Genomic DNA, 27,306 nt, shown 5'->3' with positions numbered 1-27,306 from the left:
AACAGCCATCAAGCACTACCTGTGATGGATAAGCTTTCAAGTAAATAAAAGCTCCCTGGGCCTCACTACACAGTAGCCAAGTGTCCTCATCCTTTATTGATTACTGGCAAGCAATTAGGGTAGAATCTGATGTCTGTTCACGTTCCCAGATCCCTGAATATCGGCACTCAAATAAGAGCCTGCAATGACTCATTTTTATTTTATTTCAGGAGTTACTGAGATAGCTCCTCAGGGATTAATTTTTTGCATGTATAGGACAAATCAAGGTTTTTGTTTTTATTTATCCACTATGTCTTCACATTGCTATGAAATTAGAGGAGTGATTTTTACTTGATGACCCTTGTGGGTCCCTTCCAACCTGGGATATGCTGTGATTCTGTGATTTTTACATTTGCTCTTTTGACTTCTCAGGCCTGACAGAACACATTTGTGGTTGCGTCTTAGCTGAGACCAATGAATTCTATTTCCAGGAAACCAAGCGTGATCTGTGCTGGTTGAAAGCAAATTCAACATCCCAACTCAGAAAGGACAGACAATGCACACTTTTGAAATCCACCTCTTAGAAGCACTTTTAATCCCTTCTCTTATCCCTGTTTTATCAGTTATACATTCACAGAATGACTGACACAATTACTTTAGTTTGAAAATGGACTTTGGGCTGAACTCTTTCCCCAAGCAATACAACTAACTACGCTAATAAGAGCATCCACATAATGTTTATCTTACTACTCTCCTGTAACATTCAGTTCTCCTCAAGTTAATTGCTCACTGTGTAGACAAGCTCTTGGAAGCTGGCTCACGCTCCCAGGCACAAGGATTTACAGTCCTTTTTCAAACCTGCTCACACGTTTTTTTCAGCAAATCTCTACATCTGTTAAACCTATCACCTCAAAGTGTAGGTTTGTTTTTATGGTCCTTGTATGCTTTTGGCTTTGGTATCTCAGTAGGCTAAGTTTCACACCTGACTTAATGTATTTAAGTCCTGAAACCTAGTATTTCTGTCTTCTAACTTTTCACTCAACAATCCTACTACAAGAGCAAAGAAACAAAGGGGAATTCAGGCCACCAACTCACTATTTTCTTCTAGTATTAATCTAAAGACTTTGCACCCTTTCTTACTAGTTTCTTGACTAAGGAAAAAGCATGCCTTTACAGGGCAATACTATTATATATGTTTAGACTTATTTCCAAAGTTTCTGAAAAGCAGGGATCTGTAAAATGTGGAGAGCTGGAATTAAGGAAAACTACAGCACTGCAGAACCCAATTCAGTTCAGACACTCCTGAAGGAGAGCACGGTAACATCCCCAAAGCTATGGCAAATACAGAGCCAACACACAGAGGCTAATGAATGGATAACTCCTGATCCACATTACACAACTACTATCATGTATTTTCTAGGAACAGGTGGAAGACGCCTGGCACACAACTCCCACACCTTTGTGATGTTTAACTCGATAGCTTATGACTCCACACACACAGAGGAGCACAGAAGCACAACGGCAGGTGGGGGAACCCCAATAACTTTGTCAGAGAAGCCCTGTATTGCCCTGATACAAGGGATGTCAGTCCCACAGGCCAGGAGTGGCACCCACCAGGTCAGTCTGCAGGGGAAGCAATGTGGGTGTCACCTCACTGACCAAGGGGGTCACTGCTTAGGGGTGTGGAGATCTTTATGGGATGCATGGGAATAGCACGCTGGGATTGTACAAGAGCTGCTATGGAGTATTTAGAGGAATATTAAGAACCAAAGGTGGCATGGGGAGGAATAGGTATATGAAAATAGAGGGATAAGGACATAAAAGGGGCTGGTCATACACGGAGGTTGCAGGTTGGTGCACTTCACACCCTGCACCTGATCAGCACATACTGTCCTGTCTTCTCATTAAAGGCTGTTTCTAACTTTTGCTGGGTGTGTTACACTCTTCTGCATGTGTACATATGGGCCTCTGAATATAGCAACTGGTGTGGGACTGCAGGTCACTGTGACCCACACGTCCACAGTGCCAAAAACTGGACTGACAGTGGGTGTACAAGCACCAGTAAACCTCTAGCTGGACTGACGTGCCTGCACGGTGAGTGACCTGGGAGCCATGGGCGTGTGTTTTTCTGTGGATGAGGCACCTGGAGATGATGACTACTGGAGGAACTAGGACAACCAGGCTGACTGCTAGAGAAACTACAGGAGTCTGAGGGTCCAATGAGACTTGGAGTTTGTGTGTGTGTATGTGTGCATATATGCATGTACACGGATACCTAACCACATACACACACGTGTATGTGTATACCCATATGTATGTAATATATGTATTCCCACATACGCATGCACGAGTACACTCACACAAATATATACATCCCCACTAACAGATCTTCACCCTGCTCAGCCAGAGAGAAAAACAGGCTGAGCACTGAGTGTGCCTGATGTTGATCTGAGTGTCCATACGTATCTGTACATATGTAGTTGTTTCAAACGTAGTGTACACGTGGGTGTCTGCACATGCAGGTGCATGTTTGCTTATGTATAGCTTGTGGCTGGACCTGGGAACATGGAGCCACAGCAGCCTTACTTCTGCTGGGTACCAGATTTGGAGACCTCTAACATAACTAAATGAAAGCTTTCAAACATTTCAACTTTTTTTTTTTTTTCCTGAATGCTTTGTTTTTAAAGAGTTAGAATCATTCCCTACCTAATGAGCTTTCTAATCATAGCAAAGACACTAGACTACACACTGACATCTGGTTTGTGAAAACGTATTAAGAGGAAGCAATTTCTTCTCTATTTAAAACATGAATAATGATTCCTTACATTTGCCTTGAAAATGTACCATCTATTGCTGCTTTCTCCAGTCCACAGAAGGATGTTGTACATGAAAAAAAGGACATGTTCAAGATTATATTGGGTTCCCAGTTTTCACATTTTTTTCCTTCTTTTGGGAAGGTTGTCTAAAGCTGAATTGTCTTGTACTAGTAGTTTTGAACAAACCAGCTGGAGCGTCTGGATACTTAGTTTGTTCCCATTGACAGCCATGAGTAAGAGAAATAACCTTAGATGGCAAAGAACAACAGTCTTGACATTCAACCACTTATGTCATTTAAAACACAAGAGAATGCTGAAGGCTCATAGATAAAATGCAGTTAATCAGAGTTTGGTCCCATAATAAGGGAGTGTGGTTGTTCATCATAACTTCTTTATTAGTCATCAAGAGATTCCAGCTTCAAATTTTTAAAAGTGAAATAAGAGCACACTTGAGATCACTTCCATAACTCAGTTAACTGACTTAGACTTTTTTTTTTTTAATCCAAGCAACATTTTCAGAATTAGCTCATTGATTTTATAAGAACTTTAAACTAAAAAAAAATAAATCATGGCTTGACTTGGAATTTCTGTTTTTACAGCAATCCATGCAGATATTTTAGGTAGCAAGTACTATGTTTTTCTAGTTACTAATAAGAATATAGAGAGTGGAATGCCCCCAAGTTGTAGTCAGCTTCATCTTCTGAAAAATAAGAGTTTGGCTAATACCACTCCTGGAAAGATCCACAAGTATGAGACTTTAACTGCATAAGTTGCTGCCAGCCCGCATCAATCCTGACACAAAGGAATGCATTCATTTCTACTATGCCTGATGAAAACTAAAAATTCACCTGGTATCTTCAGCACGATTTGGATCCAGCTATCTTAAAGGAAAAAGGCTCTGAAATGATTTGCTGTCTGCCCTTTAAATTGGTTGCTATGTATGGATTTTTAAGATCATTCTTTCTTTCTTCAGTTACCATGTTGAGAGAAATTGCTAGTTGAGATTTATGCAGCATGCTCTTTTCCAATGTAACTTAGTGCTGAAGTACTGACTAGCAGAAAGGAAATTTAGAAAATCTTACTTTTCCAATTGATTTGACCGGGTAATGAACAGATTGTCATTCATGGCAATTTACCAGCAGAAAACAGAGATGCGATGATAAGACCCTGGATATTTGCTAAACCCAAATTTTGGACTCCAAACTAATATCTAGCATTAGAAGAAGGGCCATTTATTTATTTGTTTATTTTTATATCTCTCTATATAAGGTAAAGCTAACTAAGATTATATGAGTAAAGACTGGAATGGGAATATTCACCACTTAATACTTACTACAATTGTACTTACTTGAATCTGTTGAAATTTGGACATCTTTTACTGACACCTGTGTTGACCCATCAACATCATCATCTTCCTCTGTGGAAAAAAATGATTTTAGGGAAAGATTCTCTTTTATCTAACCTTTTTAAAAAAAAGCAGTTGCTGTGTAAGGATGGTTTCCATGGAAGAGTAACACAAAAAAAATCTAGTCAGACAAAAGAAGCACATTTTCTTCTAGCTATTTTAGAATAAAAATCCGTACTATAAAATTGTTACAAAAAAACCCAACAACACTGCATTGTCACATAACTATGCTGAAGGCATACATGAAAAGCTTCCACTATCAACTTTAATATCATGACCCAGTGCATTTAATCTCTTTCTCAAGTTGTGACGTCTGCCTATTACCAAATTATACACGGTTTCCATGAATAAATTTAAAATCTATTGCTACTGCAGTAGCAGCTTTCCAGTAAAAAGTATGGGTATTACGCACATAATTTCTATAAATGAAAAACAGATTTGCAGACAAATGAAGAGGAACAAATAACTGCGCTCCAGAAGTGACCTCTGAAGGCAGCTCATATCTCTCACTAAAAGCTATAAATTAATGTCAGCTGATAACAGAGCATGTGCAATCACATATAAAACTCAGAAAAGATGAAAAAAAAGGTACTAACATTTAAATTTGCTTCTCTGAAGACAACATCCTGACAACGTTATCATTCCCAAGATCAGATCCATAAAGGAAGACCAAAGCAAATCCAAAAAGATGAGATATTTTTCTTCTCTAAGGTCAGCAGTGTGCCACAAAAGACAACCCAATGTATGGATGATATCATGATATTCATACTCCCACCCAGTGAAATTGTCAGTCAATTTTGACTGGAATGCAGACAGAGCTCCCAAAAGCCATAAGCCAGGCTACAACTTTATAAAAACTGTCTTGCATGTGGGGGCAAGGCACATGAAACTGAGAAACAAAGAAAGAAAAAAAAAATTAAAGCCCTAAGATCTTCAGACCAAAAAATGTATTAGGGAAGTTAGAATCCTAATGGAGAAAAACCTTCCAAGAAGCAAAGAGGAGTAGTTAATAGGAGTCCTAAACTGGAGACCAGGTTTCTTACCAAACATTTACGTAATGCTTCAATAGACTGCAAAAACCATCAATAATAATGCTTTTGTGTTATATTTTTCAAACATATATATATATAAATCACCTCAGTAAAAATCAAATTGAAAAACAATGTAAATACAAAAATAAGAAATAAAATAATTCATTGTTACTTCCAATATTTCCCTTTTTCTAAGCTTAGATGAAAAGGAACTGACCTCTTTCTTTTATGATTCTTTCTCACTCAGTCTGGATACCAGGGAAAGTACCACAAACAGCATTGTGAGACTGTGCAAGTGAAGTTCTAAGAGTCCCCTTGAAATATGCTAAGACAAGAGCTCTGCAGGACAGGCATGGAATGGCATGTTTGAAACTTAAATTTCAAATGGAAGTTCACATTGTATTACGTGCCCTTTCTCCTCCTGTCCCAGCACATGATACCATTATGATGTTATGCTCTTTCCTCCTTCAAAAAGCCCTCATTTTGTATGAGTTGCTTGTGTGTGTGCTTCCCCCTACTCTCAAAGAAGAGGCAGTTCCTGTAGTCAAACAGAATATTCTGATTTACATTTGCACTCTGGGGAGACCCATCATATCAGATCCTGCCTGATAGTCCCCACACTGAAAAGTAGTGGAAAGGAAGCCTCACAGATGCATTCAGGCGAGCAAAGACCACAGTTCCTCTCTCACCATTTGATTCAGCATTGGGCTTGAGATAACTAGGTCTCTGAGGGCACACCAACAACTGACCAAGCCATCCACATAGCATTATTTCAGAAGAGCACATGATTATCTCCCCTACCCCTTTAGTCTGTCCCTGACCAGATTAGATCAGCTAATGACTGATCTTCATTGCATTCTTTCATTTCAAAGTACAAGGCATACTTTTTTATTAAAGGAATGCAAAAAAATTACTCCACAAAATGTGAATGTGTGTAAAACAAACTGGTACAGTTAGCATGTACCATATGTCCTGACATTGAAATCTTTCTTTTCAATCATTTGAAAAATGAAGGAAGAGACTAGAAGGCGCAGCTATAACCTTGGATTCTTTCACTCATGGTGGTCTGTATTCATTCTATTTAGAGGTAACTTAAAGAAAAAAAAAGTCCAAGTCCGACAAACTAAAAGAGCATGCTGCTGTTTAAAAGATAAACTTGGTTAACATCACAGATACACCAAAAGGGACTGTTAAAAAGGTTTGTGATTAACTTTTGTTAATAATAACACATCTTTACCTTCATTAAAGCTTTTGGGAAACTTGTTGAATACCTAACAATAAACCCGAATCAAGATTCATAAGGAATCTCCCAGCAAAACCAAGTTCATCTGGATTGCATATTTCTGCTATTTCTTATGCTGGAAGCATAAAAGACTGCATCACCTTCAGGTATGTACTATACCTCACTTTCCCCTGAGGAACAATTTATTAGAAAGAAAAATAACTTACTGAAAAAAAAACAAGCTTGCAACACAAAGATTTCCTCCAGCCCTGCAGGCCTTTATAGTTCTGTACACCTAGCTTATGTAGGCTTAGGGCCACGCACTTTATGTTGTAGCAGGACTGCTGCCATAGATTCTGCATATGCAAACACATGGCTCCTAGCAAACAGCTGCCTCCGTGTGCACCAAAAGTTCAAAGCAGAAAGTTCAAGAACAACCTGTCAGGTTGAGAAAAGAGCAGTTGCAAACATTTGGCTTTCAAGATCAATATTTTACCTACTTCATATTTACTTTGGTATTATTGTTAAGTACCAAAAGAAAAGCTTTACAAGAACATAATTTAAGTATCAAACAAAAAATACTTTGGTAGTTCAAAAGAATTCTCTTCATCCTAAAGAGCTATTAAACAAACATACACTCTAGATGGCAGCAGAACATTATCCTGCTAAATATATGATTTCCTTTCAGCACAGAAATCTTAAAAGGGCAGAACCCTCTCACCAAGTCAAAGAGGTAATTAAAAGTATTTGCACATATCCAAGCCATATAAAAAACGTGTATTAGCAAGTGCTTGTCACAACAACAACACTAATCTACCACAGAAGTTTTTGCATTTTAGGTTTTTACTTTCTGCATGCTTATTATTGAAAGAACACTCTTCCAGTTGCTCAGTCTGCATTTAGAACCTGTATCCTGTGCCCTGATTCAGCAAAAAGTTATAGTATTGTCACAAAAGCCAGCGAAAATTAGCAATCATACACTCCAGTAAATTATAACACTGAGTTAAACACAGTCATCGATTAGTTGCATCCAATTTTGAAAGCTTTTACCTGATTCTGCTTGCAAATTTTCTGATATTCGAAAACAATGCAGTTTGCTGAAGTTGCGAGAAAATAATTGCACGCAGCTTGGAGGAAGAATCATATTCCTTAATCTTCCAAAAGTACATTCTGGTGTGACAATTATGTAGCAAGCAGCATGAGCCTATAAATAGAAGCATCAATTAAGCACTTTGTGAAACACAGAGAAAGCAAGTGTGTTTATAACAAAACATGTACTGGAACTGCAAAAGTCAGGCTAGGACGTAGAGACCTTTCGTAAATCACTTTCATGAAATCAGTGATACATTTTTTCATTCTAGATTCTAATTTGCTCCATTAATTTTTAAAACAAATAATAATGGGAAGTCTTAACACATGAAGAAACTTCAAGTATTATAAATCGTCTCAATTAAATACTAAAGATTTTGAGCAGATATCTGGAGAAGATTAACATTTTGATCTCATACCCTGGATCTTCTGATCTATATGGATATTTATTGGGGTAGATGGGAAATGTAGGCAGGTTAAACTGACAAACTTTTAAATAGAAAAAAAAAATTTAGAACTTCTTCCACTTGCTTGCAAGCAACTTCTTCCACCTGCTTGCAGATTCTGAGATAAGATGTTTGGAGTTTTATTTCAAGACTTGACTGGTTTGTTTCTGCCTCTGTATTTGTCCTAGGTCTATCTTCACTGAATATGCATGCCTTTATAACTGTGGCCATGTAGCATGCTATATTTGTTAGGCTGTTTTCAAAGACAGCTCCTGCCACCTCAGAAATTATGAATCAGATTACAAATACAAAAAACACTATTTTTATGATATAAAAAAATTAAATGATTCAACTCATATCTGAAATACACAAGACTTTCATTTTAAACAATTATTACATAGTGTGCCTCATCTAGAATTACGTGGCAAATTAATGATTTAATTTACCAGACAAACGTCTCTGCTTGCACCCCATCTGGCACTACTTTGGTCTGTAACTATATTTCAACAAGAGGTAGCATTCAGTGGATGGACCAATTCTTATCTATGCAGAAGACTGGCTTTCATAAGGATTACTGAAAGTTACCATCATGTTGCACAAGTCATGGGAAAGACAGAAACCAATATTCACTACTAACACAAAATTACAGGTTGAGAGTATCCTACACCGAAAGAGGAATATGCATGTTAGAATGGTGAGGTGAGCCTTCGACTTTTCAGAATTCATGTGATTTAAAAGAACTTTGGATTTTGCACAGCAAAGTTAACTGCAAGCTCATAAGCTGCAATATTTAAGGATTAGTCTCTATTAAATTTAAATTCCATTGATTTCACGTAAAGTTTAACCGAGATTTTGCAAATTGCTTATTCTAGTGATTAACGGGGAAAAAAAAGAATTCACACATTTCCTATCTAATTAATGAATGAATATATACACTGACAGATATTTGTGTATATATATAGATATATACACACACACACACATATATTTCTTATGTATATATATATATATGGTTCCCACAAATACACCCAACAGCACAACATACCAGAATGCCACACCATTCACATCTCATGCCAGACAGCACCTCAGAAGAGCCACAGGTTTTTTTGCAAACTTCGCAACGAGCACCTGAAGGAAGGTTTCCCTCCCTCCAGTGGTGATGGTAAGTATCCTGGTAGAACACATCACAACTTAGCATTACACCAGACAACAGGTACAGAAGTATCTTCAACCTAACTTTAAAATGAGCAATTCAAACAGCTCTGAGAAAACGGCAACACAGACCAGGCCACTAACTATTTTCTTAATAAAAATAAAACCCTGAATATCATCTCACAAGAAGACCTTATCAAATGGCCCAAAAATTTAGTACATAATGCTTCATCTTTGGAGTCCACCAAAACCAATTATTCTTAAAAAAAAAAAATCCTGAAAGATCAGTATTACACATATACTTTACACTGAGAACCTGGGAAGTCTTGCCTCAGACAGACTGTAGGAAGCCTAAGGGATGTGACTGTATTTACCAGGGATGCACGGCATCCAACAGCTCAAAAAAAAAAAAAATCCATATCAGCTTCCGCAACACAAGTGTTTAGAAAGATGATGGATTTTGTTTTTTTCTTTTTAATTAGTATGTTGTAAACATTGCACAGACTTCTCAGCAAGACTTCTATAAACCTCAAAAATAGAGATGTTTATCAGAATTTATGTTCATCTCACTATCTGCAATACATTCTAAAGCCACAAAAATGTCTTTCTACAAAGCAGTAGTGCTTTGATAATTGTCAGCACATGGAAAAAAAAAAGGTCAGAAAAAGGTCTTTTCCCCTGCCTCTAGCCTACAAGGTGTGACTGCTTTCTGCTGCAGATGTGCTCACACTTACCTGGTCCTGGTGCCCATCCTGGTGACACTGCCGGCAGTCACTACAAGCAAACAGGATACAATCTGTGTGGACGTGTAGCTCACAAACTAGAAGATGAAAACAAGAAAACTTCTTTAAGTCAAAATCCATTGGTTTCTGCTGCTCTTCCCTCTCTCCCTTCCTCCAGTACTTCTTCCATTACCTTTCTGCACGGCATTTTCTTCCCTTCATGCTCTTTTTTGTTCAGCAAAGACAGACAATAAAAGAAGTTTATCAGCACAACCTTGTGTGTAGCTCAATTTCCTTTGTGTTAAACTAATGCAGCAAATTCGAGGAAAGGCTGAGCTAATTTTGCTCATAGCTACCTGCTGTATTTCCTCCAGTACAGTAAGTTAAATTTGTAACAACTGTTTAGCTTATTACAGCTTTGTCTCACTACTTCATGGGAACAGCTGCCTACTCTACCATTATCACTTCTGAAGTCTACTTTGATTTAATCAAAACCAAAAAACTGAATGGTAGAAGTATTAACAGAGGAAAGTTTTCCTTCTGTATCCAAACATCAAGCCTTGAGTGCAAGATAATGTTCTTCACGCACTCAGACTTGTCTGAGCTATTGTTGCACATTGTAAATTACCATATCATTGTCAGGAAGAGGAAAATGATCTTTTTTTTTTAGAGCATTCTCCCAAGTAAGCTTCACACTGTCTACCTGTGAGATACTTTACCTGGAAGAAGTTTCAGTGGAGACTGTTGAGCATTTTGTGTTATTTATTTATTGATTTTGGATAAAGTACCTTCATTTCTTAAAAACTGACTTGAAATATCAGATATCAACAAAAATATAACTAAAAGACCTCAACACTCAGCTTTATTATTGAAATAGTTCAGAAAGTTCTTTAAGAAACTCAAACAGATGTATGAAAAAATGCATTAAAGTAAGAGGTAGCAGTCAGATTCTCCAACTATTTTTTTCCTGTTCTGCTCAAACAGGTCATTGCTCCAAGGATGTCAACAATAATCTGAAGACTTTAACCTGAAGATTGGAAGGTGCTAATCATGAATGTTATCCATGCTACCTGAAAGCATTCTGAAAACGGTATAAAATCATCTAGAGCATAACAACTCGTTTTGAAATCACTCTCCAAGCTCTAGAAAAAGTGACCACACGAACACTGTTTTAACTCTAATTATGCAGAAAAACACGATCTACCACCACATCAAAGCACAGACTGTCCTAAGGGTTTGCTATCTCAACCACAGATGTTCATCTACAGTTTCTCATACAGTGGATTTTTACCAAGCTCAAGAATCTTACATGAGCTGTGGCAAGGTCTGTCCTCAGCTCATACTTCTCCCCAGATCATACTCATAGATGAAACAGGAATATTTTACAGTTTTGTACATTCAGCTACTAGGCAAGCTAGATGCTTTGAGTCATACCATCAATAATAGTGCAAGTTTCTGTAGACCAAATTATACTTTCAAGAAGTTACCAAAAATATTGTTTGTTTTTTTTAAATCACTGTCTGCTAACACAAACAGACGCTGTCCTTTAACATACTGTGTAAGAATACAAAAGGTTTTTCTCTCCCTCCCACCCCAAGCTTTTCTTTCCCTTACCCTCCTGCTGCTACTAACAGGTGCCCCAACTCCTAATTAGAACGAAAATGTGTGCGTGTGAAGGGCAGGAGTGTCACAGGAGTTAAACCCTTAAGATAGCTATTCCACTCACTGGAAATATAAAGTTGTCAGAATGTAAAGATCAATTCAAATCAGAGTGCCTCCAAAAAAATTAACAATCTATGCAGTTCTTTAACTCATAAAAGAATGAAGGTTTTCTGTTCAAGTTAATAGGGAATGTGTTGTGAATTCCTTTCTATTTGCCAAAAAAGTTGATTTATTTCAGATATATAACTTGGCAGCACAGCCTTTAAAATGTTAAATGCACTCCTCAAAAAATGAAAATCTATCCATTACGTAAAAGTTCACAAATAATTTTCTGCTCCTGGTTGATGCTTAAAAAGAAAGTTTTAAAAAGGATCTAGCACTAAAAAATGCTTGGGTTAGTCCATTTTTTCCCTCTTCCCCCCCCCCCCCCGCCAGTCCTTCTTGGAAAGAAAAGAGGAACATTCAACATCCTGAGTTCAGGTTCAACTGTTACTCATGAATTTTACAGCAAAAACTGCAATCCAAAGCAACTAATAATCATCAGCAGAGTTTGGATTACAAGTATTACATTTTTTGCCATTCAAGCATTATGTATTTATATCACGAGGTGTTACAATGCGTGTATGCTCATTTCTGAGAACAGATGCCCCACAAGCATCCACAGTGTGTAGCACTTACCTAAAAACTTTTATTTCAAATAATATTTTATTGTAAGATATGGAGACCAAACCAAGTTATATAAATTATTTTAAAAGTACATCTAACTATGTCAATCACTTGCTTAGAATGGGTAATTTCATCTTAGCTCTGCTTTCCATCTTAGTTATAGCAAATATTCCAAGAAAAGTTCTTTAATCTCAATGTCAGAACACCAATACACAATATTGTACATTAAGCATAATTGTTAGAAGTATGCAGAAGGACAAGTCTAATGCCTATCTTTGAATTTAAAACTTTACCACTTAAACCAGCTGATTTCTAAAACAAATTCTACAAGTATTTTTGAAAAGCAAAGGAAGGCTCTTTTACACTTCATTAACCTCAACTGTGCTTTATAAACTACATTTTTTTAAAAGTATCAAAAACAAGTTTAGAGTTATTAGTATTCAGAACACAGAATAGTAAAGTCACACCACACAAAACAAAAAATCCATTTAATCCATATTAGGAACACGACTCAGAACCTTCAATGAACCAGGAAAAGTGTCTGGGCATTTCTATTACCTAATTATAACACGTGACTTCATGTGTTTCTTATTTAAAAACATTTCTTGTTTAGAAATGTCTGAAAAAATAAATATCCACTTGCAATGGGTACAAAGCTGATAAAATATAATACTTAAGATAGTAAGAACAAAAAGTCAAAATTTAGAAAGCTTTAACTAAAATAGACCACTAAACCACAGCCATTTTCAAGAATTAAGAAGACATAGCTAGTGAAAATTTTCTTTCCATTTTTCTTTTTTTTATGTTTACTTCACGCCACACTGAGTTCTGAACCTTATTAAGACAAGTCACTGGAAAAAACTCTGTGATATCTGTATGTCTTTGACCATCCCACTGAAGCAGCCAATTCACAAGGTAACTGTATTAAATGACAGATTCCAATCAGTTGGTGAAATAAATTTTAGATTCATTATGCAACCCACCAGAAAAAAAAAAAAAAAAAAAAAAAAACAGAAGCAAAAACACTGCACCATTTTAAGTCCAAACACTCTGATGAGAGAAACATTTACCCTATACATACACCTAAGCAACTACATCAAATGAGACATTATCTTTAGCATAACTGCAATTCTGAAAGCAGTTCTGAATTGGTTCTTCTCTCATTAGACTCCTTTGCCTCCTTCACTTTTTTTTTTTTTTTTTTAAACAGCTTGCTGGCAACATTTATTTAAAATACTAAATTCCACTGAACCTTACAACAACAACAGAACAAGTGCTACTAGAAATTTAGGACAAGAGAGTCAAGGGAGAATTAAGGAGCTGCCTCACAACAAAATCAGTGAAGTATTTGTGCCAACATATATTTCAAATTAATGGGACCTGAAATACTGTTTGGGTGATTTCTTTAATCATTGTTGTTTTTCTTTCTTTCATTTTTTTTCCCCAGAGAATGTATGTTAGAACACTCTAAACAGTACTATTTTGACAAATAATGTTTTCAAGTATCTTTCCACCTAATGCACCTTATCTAATCCACCTAATGCTTACAAGCAACAGACGTCTGAGTCTAGTGACACAGAGAGAAGTTATATTCAAGTTGTATTCCTATTCTTTTGTAAAGATGGGAAGGTTTTAGGTACATGAATACCTGGTATCTCTCTGTAACAACAGCTTCCACTGGAAACAGAAGAAAAATACTTCAACAGAGTAAGTCTTTATTTTGTCGGAACGGCTTCTCATTCTTTACACATCTCAGGCATGGGCTCATAGCACACCATGAACACGACAGACTTGTGGTGCCTTAACTTGAGGTACACATTTCCACTGTCAGTGAGTGGATAACACAATATGAAAATCTTTCAGACACAGTAAAGGCGTTATTGGCACATATGTACCTACACACTCAAGATATGCACCGTAAGAAAAGCATATGCTACTGGATAACATACAGATGGCTACGCAAGTATGGCTTTTTAAGTTACCTTCACATCGAAAAGCAGGTGACTCTAGTGACTTTCTGCACACAGTGCAAAACTTTCTTTTATAATGTCCTGGAGGCCCAAAACAGTGTGCAACTGGAACCTGCCAAAGAAGAACATGCGAAACATTATCAGCTGCAGCTTTCCAAATGGCAGTTATAGCTCATAGAAACTGCTTTATCATGCAGGATAGGATAGCATATACAATGTGAACTCAAGTAAGCCTTAGAACAAATATTTTAAATACCTATTTTTTTTATAGATATACACTTACACATGATATATATATTTTTAAGTGCTAGTCAGCTTCCCGATGATTCACAGTACCGTGAATGCAAAGGTTTCCTTTGGGTTCATTTTCATGCAATGTATCTGGAACCTCTGCTCCTCTCTCAAGTGTTCTTAAATGAATCAAGGACCATTAAACAGTAACAGCTGTATATTACATATATACCCTCAGACAACATGCCCTAAAGACACATTCAAGACAGTTTCTAAAAGTGTGATGTTGCCATAGTCCAGTATCCTCCACAAGTTTTTCACCTGTTCTCCAAATATAACTCTGCCAACTGGCTGGATGGTAAAGAGATTAATCTCCAAACTACATCTGTACTGCTGTTCCTGGTGACTCTATGCTGAAAAGATGTGTTTCAGTATCCCCTTGGTAAGAGCTGTACCAACAGTTTTGGGAAGTTTATTTCTTATATGCTCTTTTCTTAACCTAAAAAGATAGGTGCTTTCTTGATTAATATCTTGATTAATATCAAAGATATATTAATATCTTGATTATTAAATGGTAACATTTTAAGGTGGAGGCAAAAGGCAACGATGGAGGAAAGAAGAAAAATTAAGAAGAAATACATTTGAGCTTTATACTTCTTCTAGAGACCACTCTTCCTAAAAGATGCACAGCTCTGTCAAGACTGACATCCACATTAGAAGGAAGAAGCATAACTGCATCTTTAAAATGCCAGAACCCAAATAACTTCCATAAAATTATGCCGTGATTAAGGCTAATAACTTTTTTTAATCTTTCAAATTTCACATTTTGTATCTCACAAGCCCTTTGGACGAATGTCCTGGTTTCAGTTAGCACAGAATTAATTTTCTTCCTAGTAGCTGGTGGAATGCTGTGTTTTGGCTTAGGATGAGAAGAGTGCTGATAACACCCCGATGCTTTAATTGTTGCAGAGCAGTGCTTATACTAAGCCAAGGACATCTCAGCCTTTTGCTCTGTCCTGCCAACGGGCAGGCTGGGGGTGCAGTAAGAGCTGGGAGGGGACAGACCCAGGACAGGTGACCCAAACTAGCCAAAGGGGTATTCCATACCATCTGACGTCATGCTAAACAATATATAGGGGTGGCTAGCTGGGGGGAGGGGGCCGGACTGCTCGGGGTTAGGCTGGGCATCGGTCAGCGAGTGGTGAGCAATTGCATTGTGCATCACTTGTTTGTACATACTATTATTACTTTCCTATTATCACCATTGTATTATTATTGTTATTATTTTATTATTATTTTGTTATTATTATTTTCCTGTCTTATTAAACTGTCTTTATCTCAACTCACGGGCTTCACTTTCCATTTCTCTTCCCCGTCCCAGAGAGGGAGGGGGGAGGGTGAGCGAACGGCTGCGTGGTGTTTAGCTGCCGGCCGGGTTAAACCACGACAGTCTTTTCATATCAGATTTTCATATCAGATTTATCTTCTGTTTCTTGCATCACAAAAAAAATCAACCAACCAAACAACCAAAAACTTGTGAAGGCTAAAACATGGTTTATTTAAGCATGAAATTAAATTAATCATTCCCAGAAAAAGATTAGGAAATAGAGACGTAAGGTACACATAGTTAGAGACACTTTCTTTTCCTCCTAAATCCGTGAGTAAACAGTCCTCCGAGGTTATTGAGAAGGGTATGAAATTTTTCCTTGTAGATTAGGGTTTTCTTATGAACCACCAGTGGCAAATCTGACACATATTGGCCACACAAAATTGGAGGACCTAAAATGTCCCTTTTGGTTATAAAATTCTAGTTCCCACCCACATTTCTGCCTTTGAAAGCATAGGCACAGTTACACTAAACAATCCTGTACTTTGAGTATGTTCAATGAAATAAGCAAGATTAAGTTTTTTCAGATGTAACATGAGGGGAAAAGAAGACTGCTCGAAGTTTAATCAATAGACTTATCAAGAGAGACTTTCTTTAGCTCTGGAGTGCTCAGTAACCTGCTTTGGACACCCAGCATGGACTTACAATCCCTTCAACAACTGGTGTTTGAAATACAGAGACCTTTTCTCTCCCTGGCCTTGAGTCTGGCTATTTTATCTCAGAACTGGCATAGAAATGCAGGCTTTTCATTATTGTCACAGTGTTTAATAAGCAAGAGAAGTTCTGCTGAAGAAAAAGGACACTCCATAGATCAAAGCAGAGTTTTGTGTAAAGCAGTGATTAATCTGGAAAGACTGCGGAATAGGACTTTGACCGGAGACAAACTTATCCATGGTCTGACCATACTTATCTAGAAGACTCAAGGGAAAGAGACGAAGTCTAAATCCTGCAGTTATTCAAACCCTGGTGACAATCTTCTAAAGACTCAAGTCAGTGCCAAAGATAAAAGAACAACATACTGATTGAAACACTGGATGTGGAAAAAAAAAAAAAAATCAGTTCCTTCAATTTCTTACTTTTGGGAACAAGGGAAAGCAGCTTTGTTTATTACGAGCAGTCCTTCTAACTTGCCTTAGAAATTACAGGTACAAAACTGCTGCAGAGCCGGTTGGGAAATGGGATGGGAGTAACATGGAAGAGAAAATGGAAAAGCGCAAGTACAACATAACGAGCTCATCAATCACTGGCTATTTTTCCGAGCAATTCACCACATTTCTTTTGTTGTTGAACAAGTTCCAAGCACCCAATATATAAACAAATCAAAACTCTTAGACTTGGAAAGCCAGCGAATCAACATGTCAGAATATGAAATGTTATCTATTATTCTTTAATTTATATCCACCTGTATAAGTACAGCAAGCTACAGACACACAGGGGGCTTAAAGAGAGAAAGTTAATAATTGATGAGAGTTAAAAACTTCTTTTCCAATTCAGTTCCTTAAATTACTTTATGCAAACCACGAAAATCGATTCCCAGAGAAAGATACAGAAAATTTCTGCTAGTAATACCATTAAATGACATTTAGTATCGATCAGAAGTCCATCAACAGAAAGTATAATGTTAACACTCTGGCATAAGCTCCAGAATGACCTTGTACTGATGTACAAGATGTTCCTAGTCTCCATTTTGTTTCCTGCCATCTGTTAAGAAATCCAAAGCATTAGTGTTACACATTTCTATAAAAGCTCATTTCAGCTTGCAGTAAGATTCGGTTCTACAGAAATCTAAAGCTTACAGATCCTAACCCCTTCAGTGCAATCTGTGTGAGTGCTTAGCACAAGACCATGCAATCACATCACACAGAAAGAACAGCAACAAATGCATCATCAGCAACAAATTACTCCAAACTTTGGAAGAAAAACACGGGAAATAACTTTAAAAATTGTTCCTCATTCTGAAATGCCACGGAGTGTCAAGCACACGGTGAACAGCAGATCATCAGTTTAATGTGTTTTTCCACTGAAGTGCAATCACAATGTACAGAGCAGCCCAGCTGCCACCCCAACCATCTCACAGACCTGTCTCAGGTCAGGTCAAGTACTACTTGTCTGCAATCTTCCAGATACCTCAGTAAGGGAAAAAAACAAATGCCTATTCTTTACCCAGCTGCAGATGCTATTCCACCAGCTGAGGCAAAAAGATTTTAGCCTGAATCTTGAAAAAAAAAAAAAAATGCTCCCCAGCTCATCGCAGATCTTTCATGGACAGATCTTTCATTTGCTCGAAGCCTCTCTGCTTCATTAAAGAAAGGTCTTTATTTCTGCAACACAAGTACTCTGCATTTTGCACTGTATTTCTACTTTTTCCTTTTATGGACAAAGCCTGTCAATTGCTCTTTGTGTCCAAACTGAAGATCTTCCTTTGTGCACCCCATGTATCAGTCGGTGTTACAAAGCAACTTTAAGTACACATTCCACTTGGAAGTTTTGAAATTGTGTGTGAATGCAAAAAGAAGCAGTATCATAGGACAGCAGAGGAAAGAAATTTCAATATTCAGAATTAGTTATCAAAATGTTAATCGATGCTAATGCAAGGAAAGTATGCACACATCAATTGCCTTCTGAAACAGTGCAGCTGTGGGCCAAGTGTTGAAATCTAAGGACAGACCTACCTGCTAGGGCTGTCCTGCAAGCTACCAGCTAAGATCAGATCAGCCTGAGTCCAGCAATTTCTATGACAGGCACCCTGTTAAAAAGCCCACATACCACTAGCAAAGCCTATAGCCAAATAAAAGGGGAAGAAGAAAGAGAACAAAGAACTTTCCCCTAAAATGGTTTTCATAATGCATAAAAGAGGAAAAATATTAAGCACACATTTTTTTGCTTTCAAATTCATGTTACACATCTAACTCCTGGCTTCCTCCCCAGAAAAGCACTTACATACAAGAGGGACAGGACAAAAAGTCCCTTGACAGATGCACATGAAATATACAATAATTTTAAGATGAGACTTAACGGTAGTAAGGCAACCAGCTTATTTACAAACACTGCATTTCAGCATGTCTTCTACAGCTCTCTGGTAATGAGAAGCAGTAGAAGAAGCTCACCGAGAATTCACTGAAGCATTTTTTCCCATGTAAAAGACATAACACCTGCAACTACTATATAGGGGTGATTCTCCAAAATTGTGTTCTGATTTTTTTTTCTCCTCTGCTCTCTTGAAGCAATCACAGAAAAATCCATCTGACAGTTGAATGAGTCTGCGAGGATTTATAATTCCAAGGCAAGTGAAGCAGTAACCAAGCTTTGATGATCTCCATCTCCCATTTTGTCAGGGCTTCCCACTTCTTCTTGCGTAGGGAGAAAGAGGTAAGGAGGGAAAAAAAAACAGGAGAGAGGTTGTGTGCCAGTGCAGAAGCCTTTCAGCTGCAGAAGAATTAGGTGCTGCTGCTGCATGTCTACTAACTGCCCAAATCAGAACAGATTATCAGAAGTGTTGGTGTATTTACCCTAACCTGCGTGTCCTTTCCTCTCTGCTACTTTCAATTTTTCTGTCAGATCATGAGAAATACAGGAACTGACCCACACAGCCAACTGCACACATGTGAACACAGCACCCAGACGGAGAGGCTCAGGTCAGCAAACAGGAGCAACAACGCCTGCTGCTCCCAGCAGAGACTTCTGTGAGCTCCAAAACCTCATTCGGTATCACAACCTCTAAAAGCAGCAGCTATCCAAGCTCAGAACCACAAAGCCACATTTTATTTTTAGCATAAAAACCTTCACAAGAAGCTGATGGCCTCAACCACCATGTTTCCACTCCAGACAACCTGGCTTTAAGAACAAAGGCACTTAGGGACATTTTGCAAACAGTTTATCAACCCTTCTTGAAGAGGAAACGTTTAGAAAACATTACAGCAATGCCCAACACAAAAACAAATTGAGGAAAAACAAGTATCATAAATGTCCAACTTCACTAAAACTACTTGTATTATACTCTCGTTTATATTTAGTGTTCAAAGTACAGCTATATACAACCACCCCTCACTTACATGGCAAATTTAAGAGGCAAAAATTTGTAACTCATTGTTACCTAACAAAGGAAAAGAAAACCTTGCATTTCTCATGCAAACAGATTTTGTTTTCATTGTTATTTTGTCTTTTGCTTGGACTTTTTTTTTTTTTTTTAAACACATGCCTCAGAGTAGACAAATACCTATGGGAATGTAGGGAGGAGTGTGTTTAAACTTGGACAAGTTGCAGAGACCTCAGCAGTGGAACAAATCTTGCAAACCATAAAAAAAACAGGCTTGCTCAGAAGACCAACCTGTGAAGTTTCATTTTGAAACATCATGACCTGGATCCAGTCTAGAACACTGAGTGCAGGTGAGAATGATTAATAATAGTGCAGGAAAACTCCTTAGGGCAGCCTAAAGAGCAAACTCATTAAGAATTATCTGAGACTGGATGTAGCCATGGCATGCTTGCAACTCTATGGGCCTTTACTTGACCCTAGGAAGGAAACCCTACTCTCAGGAATGAAAGTTTCCATGAAATGTCTGCTGAAAAATGATTCTCTGACAGTTTGGCTTAGTACTCAATGACATACAGTCTGATGAGCTTTAGCGATTGCCCTCTTCTCCAGATGAAATGCAGGGGATTAGAAAAAAAATAAAAATCTGATTTCTGTAATACACTGAATATTAACATGCTAGTAGGAAGTACCAGAAAAAAAATCCTACCTGTGATCCCTCCTACACTGGACCTTTTAATAAAAAGATACATTCAAGTTATCTGAAAGCACACAGAGATTAAGAAAATAAACTCTCCACACATTCTATAAATGACCATCATTCATTTTTTGCTCTGTTTTGTTTTTGAAGCAAGTGCCAAATTCAACATTTACTTCGACAGAACTTGCATGCAAAACAACATCTCCCATATGTCAGACTTCACTTCCACAGAAGACCAGGATTAATGCAACCTGGATGACTATGTCAAGGATGACAAGCCTGTCTAGAAAGAATAGCACAATGCTGTATTTTTGAAACATAATCATTACAACTTAACATGGATAAGGCAGATGACTTCACAGCTAAATTCAGCAACGCTGAACAGCAAACAGTCTTGAGAGCAGACAACAGCACTCATAAGTTCCACTGCACAGTAAGATTACTCAGATTTGATGTGTAAACGACGAACAATTAGATCAAATGTATGTGTTGGGGCAAGTAGGGAACAGGAACTGGCAAGGGAACAAAACAAACCCCTAAACTGATGCCCATGACTGGTGAAAGTAGGACCATTAATGTATTTCAGTGCATGATATTCAACATGCAAAAGCAAAGCAACAAGTACTATTTTGAACAATAAATTATATGTGGAGCAAATTTACAAAAGAAGAAGTCAAAAATGTTCAGAAGTTTGTCTCTGAACTAAATTAATATTTCTAAATTAGATGTGTACTATGCCCCTAACGATCCCTCTGCTGTGTGACTCATCATTCCTTTTCCCATGCCACAATTGACTGCCAGCATACTGAAACAGTGGAGATGCTAATTCTTAGTAATAACATTTCTCACCACCTACATGTCCCTTCACTGGGGTTGTAAGAATAATAGCAATATTTCTTATTCTTTCACTGGCGACATTCTGTGCATCAGACAACTTTTCCTAATCTAAATTACACCTCCCAAGATGAAAGTACGTGGGGAAGATGAAGTATGTAGCAAAGGCTGAACAGCAGCAGCATCTAGACAAAGCACATCAAATAAAAACGAGTGGGTAATGTCTCTGTCTGCTTCCTGTAACTCTAGTTACGTGCTGTTTTAGACCTTCTCCTACCATCCCCTACATAGGCTTCCACGACTTAAAGGAACCCGTAAAGCTTTTCTGAATACAAAGGAAATACAGCCCCCCTTGCAGGTTCCCAGATCTATAAGTGAGTATCTCATAAACATGGTTTTAGTCAGTGAGGTCTGTAAGGCTCACCATTTTCTCATTTTGATTTTACAGCAGTCTCATTTGACTTCTGCATAATGCTCTGTATGGTATTTGTAGTGTCTTCCTACTTATCTAGAAAGCTTCTCACCCCTTTTTTCCCCCCAGGTGGATAACACACAGTTTTCTCCTCAATTTAGCTTCTTAATACCATAGTTGCAACACCTTAACATCTTCAAAATCAATCCCTCTCTTACACCTAAGGTCATAGGGCAGAAAATGTCACAGGACATCTGAAGAGAATATACTTTATTAATAACCAAAATACATACATTTGAACTCTTACCATCAATTGGAAGCCCTGTCTTTAGATTTTTTTTTAATTTTATTATTATTTCTTTTTAAGTCCTATGCTTTTAATGCAACACCTTTATTCTCTGGTCACAATAAGCAAGCAAATTCTTAAGAGCAGTAATCAATAGAAGCCAAACACAGCCCCTTCACTAGTCAGAAAAGCTTTAGCATTTTTCCAGTAAGGTGTAATTACTGTTGAAAAAAATGGTGGTAGAGTTCTTCAAGTATGATACATGGTATAGTTTCCTGAGAGCACTGATTTCAATCAGTCACCCCATTCCATTATTGTGAGACTTCCAGGTAATGACACAATTAAAAATGTCTAGTAATATATAAAGAATGCAAATAACCACTCTTTGAAGACAGACTGTCTACAGCTGCCCATATCAGGGACGTTTCAAAGGAAATGTAGATTTTTTTCTCTGAGCAGCCATAAAAGCTTAAGTGATGACTAACACGATTGATTTAAGCATTTCAATATTAACAAGCCACTACTGTACTACACCATATTATCTAGCAATAAATCTGTCCTGTTGTGCCATGAAAGAGACATGACAGTGTGTGCTTACTCACCCTTACAAGGCTGGGAGCAATACACGAACAAGGTATCTTGACATTCTTGAGGCACTTTTCATGAGACATGAAGTTGCAAACTGTGGAAACCAAAGAAAGAACTGTAAGCAAGTCTTTCACAAAGAAGGGACATTTTGGTGGAAAAAAAAAAGAAGAAAACAACAAAAAATAATCACGTGGAGTGAAATACGGTTGGGAAAACATCTTCTTAATCACATTTGCTCTCCACTAGATATGGTATCCACACGACTGTTACACGTCTCCAGCCAGTTTTGTTACCAAGATGTTGGTGATAGAAAATAAAGGAGGAGAGCCTATCTGAATGCATTGCAGGCCAGCAGCAAGTCATTCCCACCCCCAAACTCACTCTCTCTAAGTGCCAAAATGAGCTCTTAATTTTTCAGAAGAGATTTTAAGCAGCCTGTGGTCCAAAAGATCTCTTTGATGTTGCCAGAGTAGATGGACATGTTTAAAAGGGATTTTTTCTAAAAGCTAGTGCGTGTGACAGCAATAAACAGGAAGACAGTGTTCACACTCACTGAGCGTAATGGATGAAGGAGACAAAACTAAAAGCAGTTACATGCAGCTTTGAAAGTCAAGAGCAATTAATTATTTTATTTATGTATTTATTTATTTATTACTGTGTCAGTATCAGGTTTAGAATTTCACCCAAGCTTTATTAAATGCATTTTGACCAAGACAGCGTTTGATGAATCGTCTTTCATGGGGATGCTATTTTCCACAGCTCCGTGCCGCGGGTTTACAGGTTTAGTTTGCACACAGGGAACAAGGGATTCTTTATCTCGTTGTCACCACCTCGCACCAACGAACTAATAAGCCATGCAGGTATGGCTTTAGAGTCATCCACCTTTCAGAATTACTCTCTTCCAGTTCAAGCACGAAGCCTTAAGCGTACAGGCTCAGGCCTCAGTCCCTCACGTAGAAGCACCTTTCCAGAGCTTCTGGCAGATCCCTCACGAGTTGCAGTGATCATGGTACACATGAAGTTTTTGCACGTCCCTGGTTTTCAGAAGCATGCTGCACGCTTCCTAAGCTTCACGAGCAACTGCAGAAAACCCACGTCAAGCTTCCCATCTGCAGCCCATGTGCAGGACTCACGTTGCTGTTACTGGTAGTATGTGCTCATGCCATCACAGGCAGATCATTTTCTTCTCCTCCCTTTTCTCCAGCTCATTTACTCATGATTTCACAACACCACCTTCTCCCATGTCAACACAACAATTTAAATGCAGGCCCACTCCTTTCTGTGGCTTACTGTCAGCCCACAGAAAGCAACCTTTCCTTTCGGTGGCATGGAAAGGAAGATGACCCCATTCATATAAGCGCTCCTTTTAATATGTGTGGTAGGCTGACATTTGCTTTTCATCTGTCTGGAAGTCACGGAGAAAAAAAAACCACTGCAAGTCATTGCTGTGCTATTCGCCATCCATGGCTGAACACAGAGTGACCACTACAGAAATGAAATGCAAAGCAGGAACAGAGCAGATCGAGGCCTTCTCTTTGGTGCTATCAGGTGTTACATCTACCTGTATGGCTGATAATATTCCTGACTCCATGGGGCAGATAAGCAGCAGAAACAGCCAACGAAGGGGTGATAAAGGAATTCTCAGAGCTGAAAATGCAGACACCCAACGTATGTAAATGTTGTCACGTGAAGGAGCATATAGCACATCAGCACAGATGAAACCAAGGAGAATCTAATAACTGTAGATGCATCTCCTGCTCAAAAAAAGCAGGTCAGACCCAGAATGGTGAATTCTTACGAATTCACTTAGATCGGATGTAGATGTAGGTTGTAGACAGGTGAAACTGAGTCTCCCCTCAGGTCTCCACAACATTTCCACTCAGGCTTGCAGGAAGGCACCTGGCTGCTGTGCAGACAGGTCTGCAGAGGCTGCAGGAAAAAAGCTAGCTGCCCACTTCCCACCAGTCTGGGTTTTACCACACACGCTACCACCAGAAAACATTTGCCCCAACCACTTGTTTAGGAAGCCTCTTCACTATTTTGCGGGTGGTCCCTGAAGTTTAAGCTGAACCTGTCTAGGTGCAGGGGGCTGGCAGGAGCAAGCTGACAGAGGCTCTTAGGTCCCCAGCCTGCAAAAGGAGACAACATGAAGCTTCAGACACCTACAGGCTGCTCTCAAGAACTTCACAAAGGGATGAGAGAGAGTCAAGGAGGAAACTTCAGTGACTGAAGAAATTAATTAAAATGGCAGCTTTCTCCTGCATTTTCCTGGTTCTCAACTAGTCAGACCACAAAGGGAATAACAGAGCAACGCACTGTAGATGGCTCCCACAAACGTTTTGATCTGGAAGAAGCAGCAGACAAGAGAAGTCTGCAAGACCAGGTGGCTACTGCCTAAATTTTAAGCGTGCTCAATAACAAGTCAACCAACCCCTACAGAAACACCTCGAGGAATTCACAGAAGAGTGCTCTAAATCAGCCAACAGCAGTGGGCCTTCTCTCTCCCCTGGGCACGGACCTTGAGGTGTTCTCCATTTACACAGCCAACCCAAGTCACTGCATAAAGGCAGCACCTCATGGTTCAGCTGGGCACAGAAACATGTACTAAAGAAGAATTCAAGCCAACAACTTTGGGAAAGCCAGAAGTTGTCACAGATCGAGACAACATTCAAAGTACTGAATTTCCTAGAATTTCAATGGAAAAGCTGGGACCATTTGCACAGAATCAAATTAAGAAATGTTAGTAGGCAAATGCGGGAGGTAGCAGTGCTCAAGAGGAGATTTTAACATTTTTCATGAAAGGTTTCCACGAGTTTTTCAGGAGGTACATGCCTCCACTGCTTGTCACGTGCATTGAGTCTAGCAGAGAGGACAGCCCTAGCTAAGTGTCGTTTCCCTGTCCCACAGGGGCCAATACAAGCACATTTAGCACTTGTAGCTCTAAAAGTAGAGCTACCAAATTGCTCTCCAAGGAGGACCAAGGAATGCCAATACAAAGACCAAAGCAGGTTTGCCCCTCTCCTCGAAGTGTGACAGACTTAACACAAGACTCACTCTGGACCTACCGACATGTGTGTTCGTAACCCAGGAGCATCCATCTCATTTCAGTGGGCACACAGTTCGAGCTTAACAAAAGCACCTCCAAAGAAAACTGCAATTCTTCCTCCAAACACACCCTCCAATGCTTTCCCGGAGCAGGGCTTACCTAAATATTTCCCAGATTGCAGCCTGCGCTCATCCTGACATCCTCCTCTGCCTCTGGTCCGAACACCCCACAATTCAGGCGCACCAGCACCACAAGCAGCAACCACGCTCTCTCTCCTCCTTCCAGCAATCCCCTCTTGCTGTCTGTGTGATCTGATCCTCTTTGTGCTGCAGGGAGCTCTCTCCATGCATGCCCTGCATGTGCAGACCTACAGCAAGCTCCAGAAATTCAAAAGAAACACCACAACATCTCTGCCAACTGCCTGTTGCATGGACAGCACTGGGAAAATATCATCTCCTATCATGAAGAGACAACACGACCTCTCAATATTGCCTGGGTGAGTTGACACATAACAATTCTGTTAAGTTCTGCACGAACGCCAGAGCTCACTAGCTCACACTGTGCTCACCTGCACGAATTACCACTCTCAGCAAGCACCTGCCAGAGTTTCTTCTAACCTTTTAACTACAGTTAGCGATCACTGAATGACCCAGTTGACTAAATGGCTTTTTTTGTTTGTTTGTTTGTTTTTAAAACAAACATTAGCTCAGCCACAAATGGACTAGTAACTCAGAATTGTTTTCCCAGCTATCAGTGTACATTAAGTTTTTCATTTCTGGAAAAACATAAGAGCAACACATTAAAGCACATACTCAACTCATTAATGTGAATATAAATAAAACTAAATGAAAAGCAATAATTCACTGGGGCATCTTGTTAAATTTAAGACTTGGAAGAAATCCCTGTCTCAGAGGGTTTACAGGACAGGATTGCCTGACGTGTGAAAGGAGAGCACAAATGAAAACTCTCTGCATTTCTCTACAAAAAAAACCTAAAAGGCTACATAGGCATTTGTGCATGTCACCTTCAAGCACTCCACCTTATATTCATCAGCCCCTGGCAATACAATGGTGGACTGAAATTAAATCACTCAAAACAAAGATTCCCCTGCAGCCCTCAGCAGCCACCGTCCCTTTTAAACTCACAGCTCACTGCTGCCCTTTCAGAGGGGGTGGTGGGCAACTGGAGCAGCATCCACATCCACATCCCTACCAAGGCACCACAGCCCAGATCCCACCTGCAGCCTTGTCCAAGTTCATTGCTTCCCTTTATCGCTTCTGTCTGCTGCTCAAAAGCAGGCCTGCCCTCAGTCTGGTTTTATTTCAGCATTTCACACGTGGTGAATGCCAACTTTCAGTTCCAGGCAGGTCCTTTCCGTGTACTCTAGCCATGGCTACATCTATCTGCTGGTAAGATATTCAGAAAAAAACAACAAAGAAAAGGTTGTGGTTACAGCCAACAACTGACTCTGGCACCAGACCACCCTTTGGGTATGCAGGGGAGCATTGCCAGCATTTCCTTGAATGTATGGAAACCGCAGGATGGAAAAAAAAAAAAAAAAAAAAAAAAAAAAAAAGGATGGTTCTACTAGATTAAATTTTGTGCAGCTTTTACCCAACATCGGTTGCC

General features: G+C 38.8%; 1 protein-coding gene across 3 annotated transcripts in view; it reads right to left on the bottom strand.

Moving 5' to 3' along the window:
- Positions 1-27,306, bottom strand: part of DGKQ (diacylglycerol kinase theta) — a 90,523-nt gene that overhangs the window by 45,234 nt on the left and 17,983 nt on the right. For 2 of the 3 annotated variants that reach the window (XM_027446168.3, XM_038170192.1), the window contains exons 2-7: positions 22,646-22,725; positions 14,173-14,272; positions 9,875-9,960; positions 9,034-9,159; positions 7,504-7,657; positions 4,144-4,212 (exon numbers count right to left, since the gene is read on the bottom strand). In XM_027446168.3, the coding sequence (XP_027301969.2) occupies positions 4,144-4,212; positions 7,504-7,657; positions 9,034-9,159; positions 9,875-9,960; positions 14,173-14,272; positions 22,646-22,725 (615 nt within the window). The remainder of the gene's footprint in view (positions 1-4,143; positions 4,213-7,503; positions 7,658-9,033; positions 9,160-9,874; positions 9,961-14,172; positions 14,273-22,645; positions 22,726-27,306) is intronic. The other variant, XM_038170191.2, reaches the window with a different exon arrangement.

This window comes from Anas platyrhynchos, chromosome Z (genome assembly GCF_047663525.1).
Source record: "Anas platyrhynchos isolate ZD024472 breed Pekin duck chromosome Z, IASCAAS_PekinDuck_T2T, whole genome shotgun sequence".
NCBI classification, from domain to species: Eukaryota; Metazoa; Chordata; class Aves; order Anseriformes; family Anatidae; genus Anas; species Anas platyrhynchos.
This window is presented reverse-complemented; position numbering and strand designations above follow the sequence as displayed.